At 39.8% G+C, this 12,468-nt stretch overlaps 1 protein-coding gene across 2 annotated transcripts in view; it reads left to right on the forward strand.

The window, feature by feature from the left end:
- Positions 1 to 3,585: 3,585 nt before the first annotated feature.
- Positions 3,586 to 12,468, forward strand: part of tasor2 (transcription activation suppressor family member 2) — a 38,530-nt gene continuing 29,647 nt past the window's right edge. For both annotated transcript variants that reach the window (XM_026175456.2, XM_026175457.2), the window contains exons 1-8: positions 3,586 to 4,217; positions 4,519 to 4,667; positions 4,958 to 5,053; positions 5,143 to 5,215; positions 6,476 to 6,567; positions 6,654 to 6,791; positions 11,338 to 11,471; positions 11,592 to 11,608. In XM_026175456.2, the coding sequence (XP_026031241.2) occupies positions 4,184 to 4,217; positions 4,519 to 4,667; positions 4,958 to 5,053; positions 5,143 to 5,215; positions 6,476 to 6,567; positions 6,654 to 6,791; positions 11,338 to 11,471; positions 11,592 to 11,608 (733 nt within the window). In that variant the 5' untranslated portion in view covers positions 3,586 to 4,183. The remainder of the gene's footprint in view (positions 4,218 to 4,518; positions 4,668 to 4,957; positions 5,054 to 5,142; positions 5,216 to 6,475; positions 6,568 to 6,653; positions 6,792 to 11,337; positions 11,472 to 11,591; positions 11,609 to 12,468) is intronic.

The following is a 12,468-nucleotide window of genomic DNA, read 5'->3' on the forward strand; positions in this document are numbered from 1 at the left end:
GTGCCCTACAGGTGGAGATGGGAGAAATGCCCCTAGATCTTTAAATTAGATTAGATTAGATAGAACTTTATTAATCCCTCGGGTGGGTTCCTCTGGGAAATTCGATTTCCAAAAAAGCACAGCACCGACAGAAGTTACAGAGTTACAGAATATTATATATATATATATATATATATACACACACACACATATATATAAATACAGAGACAATATAAATAAAATATACGAAGGGGATAAATAGAATAAATAGGAATAAAAATAAAAATACAAGTGAATTGCACATTTCAAGTATTGAGTCTATTGCACCGTTGACTATTTACAAAGGTATTGCACAGTGAGGTGAAGAGGCACTACAACTTAGTTGTTCCCCCCTCCTTTGTCCTCCTGTTTCCCCTCCCTCTCCCCTCCAGAGAGGAGTTAAACAGTTTGATGGCGTGTGGGACAAAGGAGTTTTTAAGTCTGTTAGTTCTTGTCTTTGGGAGAAGCAACCTGTCACTGAACAGACTCTTCTGGTTGTTAATGGCCGTGTGCAGAGGATGCCCAGCATTGTTCATAATGTCCAGCATCTTAGGAGGACGCAAATGTCTGTGAATTACTGGGTTCATCTTGGTGGTCATGGTGACGCACATCCCACAAAGGAGGTACTTTTGGAATTCTGGGAGTATGGAAGAAGTCAGAAGGATCATTTTGGAAAGGTGGGGAATCAGTGGGCTAAGGAGTGTCAAGTGTATGAACTTAAAATATGTCCTGCAGGAGTGTTCCCTGTGGTTCCTTCATGGTTACTGGAGACCCCTCCTGTGCACTGGTACTTGCTGGATCTGAAGAGAAAATTGAAAGGAAGAGTCGATCTTGTTTCAGCATTTCATTTTCACAGCTTGAATGAATACCCTGAGTGTATTCATGTGTTCACGGATGATGCTAAAAGTCCAGATACAGGAATTACAGGGTTTGGAATAGCAGTTCCGTCAAAAAATATTGAAATAAACAGACGCACTCCGGATGGACTGGCAGTGTACACGGTTGAAATGGTAGCAATTTTGGTAGCATTGAAATGGGTAGAGTGTTCAAAAATCAGGCAGGTGGTAGTGTGTTCTGACTCGGCAGCTGTTCTTTCAAGTCTACAATCATTTTGTTCGAAGACAAGGCAGGGTATGCTGTATATTATTCTGGAGACTATAAGCAGAATAAGGTGTTGTGGTGGCAATATTCAGTTTCTTTGGGTGCCAGCTCATGTAGGAATCAGTGGAAATGAAAAGGTGGATAGGTTGGCAAAAGGAGCGTTGACTAACTAGGACTGAGATGGAAATTAAAAGCAGCGGATCTGAAGCAAAAGGTATTGTTTGGAGATGATGGGAGAACATCAGACAGGGCTTTGTGGAGTGTGCCAGGAGGAGGAGGAGATGGTAGAGCATGTAATACTGCGGTGCAAGGGTTATGATGTGGAGAGGAAAGTTCTGCAGAATAGATTGAAGGAGCGGGGAATTGAGGAATTTAATCTGTGTGTTGGAGGGTAGTAGGGCACAGGTGAGGGAACTGGTGGGGTTTCTGAAGGATATAGGTGTTTATGAAAGAGTGTAGGGTCTTTTTTTTTTTTGGTTTTGTATTGTTTTTTTGGATACAGATTGTAAGTCACTGCTGTCAGACTCCATAATAAAGACTTTAACTGATCAAGCACACACATCCATACATATGCAATAATACTAAGTGCAATAATCCTTTCTGTCATCGTTGTATTTTTACTCAGTTGTATATAGTATTTGTATTTGTATTCTATTTTTATCTTATTGTATATTTATTTTATTTTATTCTACTGTATATAGTATTTTATTTTATTCTATTCTGTACAGTTGTGTACTGTATTTATTCTTATTGTATTCTAATTTTTGCCTCATAACTTTTGCACTGTCCACTTCCTGCTGTGACAAAACAAATTTCCCACGTGTGGGACTAATAAAGGTTATCTTAAGCTGTAAGTCTGACCCATACTCCGGAACAGTAGGAGGCGGTAATGCTCCTTTACGTTGGTTGCCAACCGCCGTTAAACACAAAGAGGAAGAAGTCACAGATAGGCCTCTAGGCCTGTGTGCATACTTGATTGGCGTCGCATCCACTGTCACAAGCCACAACTTCTGCCAGTGCTGCATATCTCAATTTTTGCAACCTGGCATGTTGTGTTGCTGCAACCAAAGGTTGGCTGAAGACACAGCTGTAAAGCCGTATCAGTGTTTAACACTGTTTTTTAATTCTATATCAGAACAGAAGCTCAGAGATTTACAGATTATACAGAGGGAGATGTTGCAATGGTCAGATGTGAGAAGTCAGAATTTCTGAGTTCCCAACCAAAATTTGAACCTGACGTTAACAATCCAACATGGTAGCATGGGCCATAAACAGTAGCAAAACTGTAAAACCAGGCTCTATCCATGCATCAGTGTTTTTAAGTAAAAAGTAATAATATAATGGATTTATATAGCGCTTTTCAAGGCACCCAAAGCACTTTACAATGCCACTATTCATTCACACACTGGTGGAGTCTGCCCCAGGGTAGCCACAGCTGCCCTGGGGCAGACTGACAGAAGCGAGGCTGCCATATCGCGCCATCGGCCCCTCTGGCCAACACCAGTAGGCGGTAGGGTAAAGTGTCTTGCCCAAGGACACAACGACCAGGACAGAGAGCCCGGGGATCAAACCGGCGACCTTCCGGTTACAGATACGCTTCCCAACCCCCTGAGCCACGGTCGCCCATAAGTAAGTATTATGCCATATTTATTGTGATATCTGGAAAAATAAATACTGTTTTTTTCTCTCACTTTTTCTGGAATACGCTAACTCAGGATTGATGCCATTCCCGAGTTCTGACATCTAAGATCCAAGTTATTTGGAATAGTCTAAGTCTTTTTGGAACCACAGCTATCACCCCAGGTGGCCATTAAAAAGAATGCAGGTTCGAAGCACGTCTGCACTGGCTTGACTCTTCAAACTAGGAAGCTGTGTCTTTGTCCAGTATGCAGAAAGGCTATTTCGAGATAAAGGAACATATCAAATATTTGTTTTTGTTCAGCTCACAGTGTTAACTTGCACTGCACATGCTCTTAGCATAATGAGAGGAACAAACAGATGTGCAGAGGAACTAGGCTGTCATGTGTCTCAAAGGGTGAACTATGGACTTAGAGCAATGTCCCACTCCATGTAAAAAAAAAAAAAAAAAAAAAAATCACAATGAAGTAGGTACTCAAACCAGGTTATTAGTTAGGTGCTGTAACCTTTGATAGCGATATAGGCGAAGCTGCCCACCATAACATAGCAGTCTATACAGAGAAAACCTTTTAAATAGACTCATGCAGAACACGACCCCCCCCCCCTTTATTTTATTTATTTTTACTAAACAGGCAGCTGCACATTTCCACTAGTTTTTATAGCGATTAGTTAAGTTACCGTGAGTTTGCCTGTGCATTTGGTAAACAGGATTTTCCAGGAAACCAAATTTCATGGGAACGTGCTAAAGACGTGTTAGCACTAATCTCCATAACTCCCCCCCGCACCTCCCGTAGTTTATCTAAACCGTGTTACGGTGTTCAATCAGCCATATAACCCATCAAACCAGTTGATAACGAGTTAGCGTTCAAATATAACCCCACGGTGTTAGCTTGTTTGTTGTTATAAATCAGTATTTCTTCGCGAGGAGGAGGGAAAGGGACAGGAAAAAACGGACACGCACACACACAGGAGAAGTGAGCCGCAGGCGCAAACTAGCTTCAGCATTGCTTCAGCAGCTGCCTTGCGAACACAGTTCGGTGTAGACTTTCAAGATGGATGCTTCGCCTCGATAGGTTTCTGTTTCCTTTTTGAAACCGACGACAGTAACGCCGAGTCCCCACGCGAGGAGGCATGTGGAGGACTGAGGGGCTTTCATGAGTAAACAGACGCGTTGTTTATGAAACGATAAACGTGAAGCTACGTGGATATTTTTGCTTCTACGTGCTGTGGACAAACAGCTATTTTCTAACTTCCTGGTTTTCGTGTTAATATGTCTATTGAAACGGCGGCGACAGGAGCTCGAGTGACTTTGAAAGGTTTATCTGACGTGGGATACATGGGATCTAATTACCGAGTTGTGATGTTTGAATCCGGGGAGAGCAGTTTTCAGCGAAAGGAAAAGGGAGGCCGACAGATTTCATAAGCAATGGAAAGTGGGAATGGTGGTGCCTCGAGTAAAGGTGATGAGCCCTTTCCCCCCACCAGCACCACTTATACGACTTTCACTTCAAGATTTAAAAAAAAAAGTCGTGTGGTGGGAGATTTTTCTCCTGCTTTACTCGACACCTGCTAATGTTATGTGTTAAAACTGAAAATAAATGCGTAGATAAGGATATCCAATGGGGACAGCCTGTTCCAGGATTGAGAAACAGCTCGGAGAGTTTTTTTCCCCTTGGTTGAAATCCAATCCGCAGTTGCCTGTAATTTTCCAGTCTCTCGTGGATTTTGCGCTCATGTTTGCATTCTGTCCACTTTCTTTAGGTGTCTTGATACCTGTGCCAGACTCTTCTGACATCTTTAAAAACAGTATCTTGGCTCCACTTCAACGTGCATACTTGTATGATGAGTCGAAGCAGTGTTTCAGATACAAGTCTGCTGTTTTGGTAAAGAATCCAACTTTGGAAGAAAAGGTTAGTCTAAGTCTTTCCCCAGCATTTAAGTAGATTTTTATATAGCCCCAGTATAACCACATTTAAATAACACGTGGTCGTTAAACCCCACCAGATGGTATCTTATACACATGCGGTGGGTTTTGTTTCTCTTTTATACATATAATATTGAAGATTTCCCCTCTTTTGAGCTCATAAGAAATCCCACAAGGGTAAAATTTCTCATGCCTGAAACAGGAACTGCTCTTACATGAAGCACAGCCTTTATTCTGATTTCCTTATTTCTTTTTTTAAAATTTGTTTTGTATCAGTACAATGCCTTCCGAGCAAAAAGGAGAGACGCTGGGTATTCAGACGAGGATCTAGAGGAGTCCTATGGCTTTTTGCTCTTTGACGATGTCAACAAGGTACAGACTGGAGGTCACAGACACAGCTGAGAAAACGCACACAATCAACCGAATCCTCATACCGTGCTCCTTTTTTTTTTGTTTTAAAGGCTAACGCACTCCGAGAAACCGGTGTGCTCACTGGAAATAGCACATGTACAACTCTGGGAGATCCTTCTAAAGGTATATATATATATATATACATGTATTTTTTATCCTCCACCGTGTCCTTCCCTCCCTCAGTCTGAGCCTGATATCATATGATATCTATGTGTTAAAACTCAACGTTAAAATCTTATTCTAATAAATTCCTTAGCTGTAAACCTATAACAATACTAATAAGCAGGATTTTACCTAGGCCAGATATAAGTTGTCCTTCATGTTTGCAGATCAAGCTAAAGAATAGTCCATGTTGTTTGTCCAGTGCTGCCTTGTTTTGAAAGTGAAAGCAAATTAAAGCCCCGAATGTATACAAATGAAAGTGAAAGAATGTGTGAAACAGAAACTATACATTACATGAGGTTTTCGGGATATTGGTGTTTAAGGAAGACTGGCATTTCTTTCTGTTTTGCACTGCGAGTTGTATTCTTGTTAGCTCTGTTTAGCCTTAAAACTCCCAGTTTAAAATGCTGCTGGAACACCCACGGGGCCCAGTACGGACTGTGATAAAGAGTAGCCGTTATCAAGAGCAAACTTTGGTCAAAGTCAGTTTTTATGGAGCTGTTTTGCAGTGAACTGTAGGAGAAAATGGCACCGGCTTGACACTTTAAAACAACAGCTTCAGTGTGTCACATGTTATCGACTCAGCCAGTGGTTTTTTTTGTTTGTTTTTTTTGCTGCACATCCTGTGCAGACTTGCAGTTGTGCAATAGGTTTTTTTTCATGACCTTTCTCTCATAAATGTTGTAATTCTCGACATGTTTGTTACTTGACATTCCTAATTAAAAAAGTCTAAAAAGTACAAGACGGAACAGACTTCTTAGACTAGTTTGTGGCTGTCTACCTCGCCTTATAACTTGCTCTTGAGTATGTCACTATTTTTCAAGCATTTTCTATGAAGTTTTCTTTTCTTTTTCAAAACTGACTCAGTTACTTGTACCATAAGCAGGAAAACGCATGTTATTGCATTTTAACTATGTAACTAGATTTTATTTTATTCTAAACTGATAAATGTTACCGTTATGGTCTGTTGAAATTTAGTGTTTACTGCAGTACCTAAGGTAATTCAGTCAGACTGTTGCTCAATGAGGTGTGTTCTTGGAAGTGTGAGACATTCATTTTCCTAGGTGTGGTTGTATTACTCTGGGAGTGACAGACAGCGACTTCAGAGTTATGACTTCACCATGATAGTTGTCTATGAAGTCCTATTACAAATAATTGAACCTCACTGTGTTTATTTTTGACTGAAAACATATTAAGTTTAAATTTTCTGTGTATTTAAAGGTGTTTACATATCGATGTACTCTGATTGTTTGGATCTGAATCGTTGGTATCATGGGAAATCTGGTTACATCGCCATCATCAGGCTGACAAAGGTACTGAAAAAAGAAATGGATGTTTCTAGAAGGATTGTTCCTGCTGTTATAAACACAAAAATGTTGTTATTCTCTGTTATTAACAGGGTAAAGTTAAAAGGGTTTCAGAAAACTATACCCAGAATTTCACAGCACCCACTGTGGGGTTGGACTGCCATGTGTCCGAACAGTTCCCTTCAGTATCTGCACAAACCAGCTCCTTCCTTGCATTTGAGAGAACCCAGGTAAACAAGTTTCTGTGTATGTGTGTGTGTGTGTATGTATGTGTGTGTGTGTGTGTGTGTGTATATATATATATATATATATATATATATATATACCGTATTTTCACAACCATAAGGCGCACTTAAAAGTCTTAGATTTTCTTCAAAAAGTACGGCGCGCCCTATAGCGCAGTGTGCCCTGTGTGTTGTAAGGAGGACGTAGTAGAGAACACCATGAGAACGCTAAAGGGTGAAGTGTGTGCGTTGACTTTATCGCACATACCTGTATAAAAGAACAGGTATGTGCGTTATGCAGGACATGGTTGTTTTAACAACCCTGAAAGTGGCAAAGAGACACGCTTACGAAGCACAGTTTAAACTGAAGGCCATCAGCTACGCGGAGGAACATGGAAATCGAGCAGCGGCGAGAGAATTTAAGATTAACGAATCGATGGTTCGCAAATGGAGGAAGCTAGAAAACAAGCTCCGGCAGGTCAAGAAAACGCAGTTGAGTTTTCCGCGGACATAAGGCGAGGTGGCCCGAGTTGGAGGAAAGACTCGAGCGGTGGATCATCGAGCAAAGAACGAGCGGGAGAAGCGTTTCGACGGTCACCATTCGGCTAAAAGCAGTTTCACTTTCACTTTTTATGAAACGGTGCCATTTTTCCATCCGGACCAGGACTACGGTAGCGCAGCAACTTCCAGCGGATTATAAGGAAAAGCTGGCCATCTTCCGCTCCTACTGCAGCAAACACATCGGCGACAAACACATCCAGCGATGGATGACGGATGGAGACCACAGTTTCACCAAGAGTGGAAGGCAGCGCCGGGCGAGTTACGCCACAATTTGCCAATGGATTGTAGATGCTTGGGCTAACATGTCTGCTGGCACTGTTGTTCGAGCTTTCGCAAAAGCCGGCATCATTTCCGAGGAGCCGCACGGCACGGAAAGTGACTCTGACAGTGAAGAAAGTGAACTTGGCATGTTTGATGGAGATTTAGCGCAGCTGTTCAATTCAGACCCAGAGGATGAGGACTTCGATGGGTTTGATTGATGATAAAAATGTGAGTACCAAACTTTGTTTTGCTCCTGCTTTATTTTTAAATACGCACACTTGTATGCTTGTGTGTTGTTGATGATGACGATTACTGGTAATAAAAATGTGAGTAAGGTACCGAACTCAGGTTTGCTCCCGCTTTATTTTTAAATACGCATACGGTACTTGTATGCGCCCTATGATCCAGTGCGCCTTATGTGTGTGTTAAATACAGTAATGGCACACATAACTGAGACTGCGCCTTTTAGCACAGTGCGTCTTATGGTCGTGAAAATACGGTATATACATATATATATATATATATATATATATATATATGAATATATATATGAATGAATGAATGAATGAGCAGGGCGATATGGCCAAAAATATTTATCACGATATATATTTGAAAATTTGCGATAACGATATAACTGACGATATAGTTGATGCGAGACAAAATACAACTCCACAACATTACTAGCGCAAAAAGACAACCTTCCATTTATTTTCACTTAAACAAGAAGCTGGTTTTTATGTACATTAAAGCTTTATAAAAATGTAACAGTGCAAATGCAAATTCCTTGCTGAAAGTTTAACCAAAAGGCATTTCCAGTAGAAATGGGCTGACATATCCTGAGCATAACCATGTATAATATCCACTGAAGTTAAAAAGAGGTGCTTTGTAACATTAAACTGCAGTGTGCAGTACGTATTTTTCGGACCATAAGGTGCACGGGATTATAAGGCACATTAAGCGAAACAAAGCAGTCAGATAAATCAAACTTTATTAAACTCATTCTTCTTGCTTCCTCCACTTCTGTACCATTGATTCATTAATGTTGAATTCTCTGGCAGCTGCTCTATTCCCATGTTGTTGCAGTATATGAATGACTAACCTTGTATTGTGGATGGATTATCTCAGTTGTTCTCCTGACTGAAGTTTGGTCCGTTTACAGCATCCTGCCATGCGCTTGCATTTGTCTGTAACTATGAGGAACCTTCACGTTAACTTTTATAAGTGGAAAAGTGTTAGCGTTCGTCCTCCAGCTTCACTGTTTATATTATGCTAACATAGCTGTGTCGCTAGCGATCACGTAGCACATCATTATATACCAGCTAGCCCAACTACAGTAACCCTACAAACGTCACTGCTGTTTAGTTTCCTGTCTTCATTTATGTTGGAAGTGATAGCAGAGCTGTACGTTTGAATTTTTTCAGAAATCTCTCAGTCAGAACATGCAATATCATGCTTAGGTAACTAGTGAAACTAGCGAGCTAACTTCCGCTAGCTTCCTGCTAACTTCTAACTCCGTTAAATGTAATAAATTTTGTTTTCATGGATGCCTGGAAGTTAAACTTCATAGTTACACCTGGTAAAGCCGCAATGCTGATCGTTTTATTAAAGATGAAAGAATTTAGACAGTTTTTAACTCTCAGTGATGCTGCGGTGTTCGTTTGACCTGAAGCGTACGGAGTTTAGGACCCAGATTACTCCCAGATTTAAGAGCATCTTAGTCCGACAAATACGACAATAACGACGGCCGCTTGCATGTTCTGCAAAAAAATGTGCTTTGTCGTGTATCTGACGGACAAACACCAAACCAGTTCCACATCACTGAAGTTGCACCATTTTTACAAACCAGTTCTGGTTCATCTGTTTCACTCAACAATCGGCCATGTGCGTATGAAAACAAAGGCACTGCGCATGCGCGTTGTACTCATATTCTATCGCGATATTTCATTTTCCTATCGTTGCCTAACATTATACCGGTATTACCGTGAACGGTATAATATGCCCTGATCAATGTAAATAGCTGACCTGACTGGATACCTCCCTGGACTTTTTAGGGGGAGGTAACAATGTTTAAAACGATAACAATAATATTTATATTTATAACAAGGTGCAATAATAATTAATGTGCAATAATAACAGTGTGCAATACACATACACTTATTCTTCTTTTTTATACTAAGTTAATATACTGTGTTGTGTTGTTTGTTACGTTGTGATGTGTCATATCGTGTCGTGTTGTGTTATATGTAGTGCCGACGTAGGACAGTTTTTCCAATTTCATTGTACTACTGTACTATGTATGACTGTGCAATGACAATAAAGAGTTATCTTATCTAATATGGCCCAGATCTATCTATCTATCTATCTATCTATCTATCTATCTATCTATCTATCTATCTATCTATCTATCTATCTATCTATCTATCTATCTATCTATCTATCTATCTATCTATCTATCTATCTATCTATCTATCTATCTATCTATCTATCTATCTATCTATCTATCTATCTATCTATCTATCTATCTATCTATCTATCTATCTATCTATCTATCTATCTATCTATCTATCTATCTATCTATCTATCTATCTATCTATCTATCTATCTATCTAACAAACACACACTGAAGGATATATATTATATTTTAATCAGAATATAGCATCAAGTCAATTAAACTATTGATCTGGGTTGTTAATCAGTTTCAGCTGCTTAGGCGTTAATGAAATCAACCACAGGTGCACTAGAGGGGCAACTACGAGACAATCCGCAAAGAGGAATGGTTTTACACATGGAGGCCACTGATGTTTTTCCCCTCCTCATCTTTTCTGACTTTTTTTTTTTTTTTTGGGTTAGGATAGGTCAATGGCACTACTGGCAGCATGAGGTGATACTTGGATCCCACAGTAGTTGCACAAGTAGTCCAGCTCTTTCAGGATGGCACATCAATACATGCCATTACCATTTGCTTTTTCCTCCAGCACAATCCCAAGAAGGCCCGAATTTTCTCTAGTGGGCCTTGTGCTCACAGTGTTGGTATTCTATGCCAATTGGGCTCACCAATTGGCATTTTCCATAGTGCAGGACAATGCCTGGCCTCGTGCCAAAAGTATGTGGACAGTTTTTGGAGATGAAGGAATTGATACCATTAGGTGGCCCACAGGGTCGCCTGACCTAAGTCTAATAGAACAACATTTCGGAGCATTTTGTTTGGGAGGACATCCTCCAAGATACCACCCATCTTCTCATTAGTAGCATGCCCCAACATTGTCAGGCATGCAAGGGTGTGGGGGTCATACAATGTATAGAGTGTGTTGCATCAGTTTTTCACTTTTGGGGGTGTCTTTGAATTTAGCAGTCTGTTGGTTGATAATTTTCATTTCCATCAAAGGATGTGGCATCCCTTTGTTCCTTACACATTACCCTATCTATATAGATATTCATTTAATGAGTTTTTTTTTTTTTTTTTTGGGGGGGGGGGGGGTTATGGAGCACATTCAAAAAAAACTTTTCATTTGCTAATTGATTTGCCTGAGGTATATCATTGATAAATGTCAACTTAACAAGTCCTCTGTTATTAGTATTGTAGCATTCCGGTGGTGGGGTGGTTTTGTTGTTGTTGTTTTCTTTTTTTTAACCTTGCTTAGTTACTTCCTTTTATGAATAAGTGCATGTTCAAAAAGAAAAATGAAAGCATACCAGGCTGTTCAAGTACCTTTTTTGTTCTGTCTTGCAGTGTTACATGTATGAGTTGCTAGATGGTGGAAGCAATGCTACAGCACAATCTCCCAGTGCTGCTTGTCCGTTTGCTATTGTATTGTTTTCATATACGGATACCAAAGCAACAATAGCATCACCTCAGGAGAAATGGTATTTTATTATCACATATACATGTTTGTTTTTTAAATCTTCATGTTCTAGTCCGATACCATTCCATGCAATGTGAGATTATTAAAATCATACTGACTTTTTTCTTTTTCTTCTTTTCAGCAAGGAGAAAAAATTATGTAAGTAAAGGCTGGGATTATGATTACACGTAATTTAGATTCTCAAGGAGCTGGAGGGTCACTTTTATGAGGGTTCTGTTTAGTTTTTGTAGAATATGTTTTGTTACATATATTTTACATTTATGTAGTTCACCTACCCCATTTATATCCCCATATAAATCACCTATGAAAACCAACCTTATTTAAGAGCACATTTAAAACAACAGAGTTGACCAAAGTGCTGTACATAAAATAGGAGGGTCACAGAATAAGAACATTAAAAAACTGTAAGATCCAGTGTATACAGACACACTCACAAAAGACCATAAATTAGAGCATAAATGCAATCTCCAAAAGTTGATTCTGTTCATCTGGACGTAGCTTAAATGCAATCGCATCATAAGTTTTGACATTAGGACAAGAAAGGGTACTAGTCTTTAGACCTTGTGATGTTAAAGGGACAAAAGGTGTTAACGCCTTTAAAAACATTTAAATGTGTTTTAACATAATGCAGAGAAGATATCAGCAATGATGATTATTTGCTTCCCATCTTTCTGGGAAGGGATTTAAGGTGATTTCCAATTGTACATTAAGAAAGATTATTCAAAAGTGGGAAGCATTCAAGACAATGAGCAGTCATTCCAGTGGTGGACTCTTTCCAGCAAATTCACATCAAGGTCAGGCAATGCAATGGTCAGAGAGACTGCAAAAAAAAGCTAGAGTTACATCGCAGACCCTACAGGCCTCATAGCAAGTTAAATGTTATTAAGGTTGTGACTGTGTAATTAGAAAAAAACAAGTAGAGACTTGTTTGGAAGAGTTACCAGTATAACCTCTTCTCTTTCAAAAGAGCGTGGTAGCATAACAAACTACGAGACTTC

Source organism: Astatotilapia calliptera, chromosome 7 (genome assembly GCF_964374335.1).
Source record: "Astatotilapia calliptera chromosome 7, fAstCal68.1, whole genome shotgun sequence".
NCBI lineage: Eukaryota > Metazoa > Chordata > Actinopteri > Cichliformes > Cichlidae > Astatotilapia > Astatotilapia calliptera.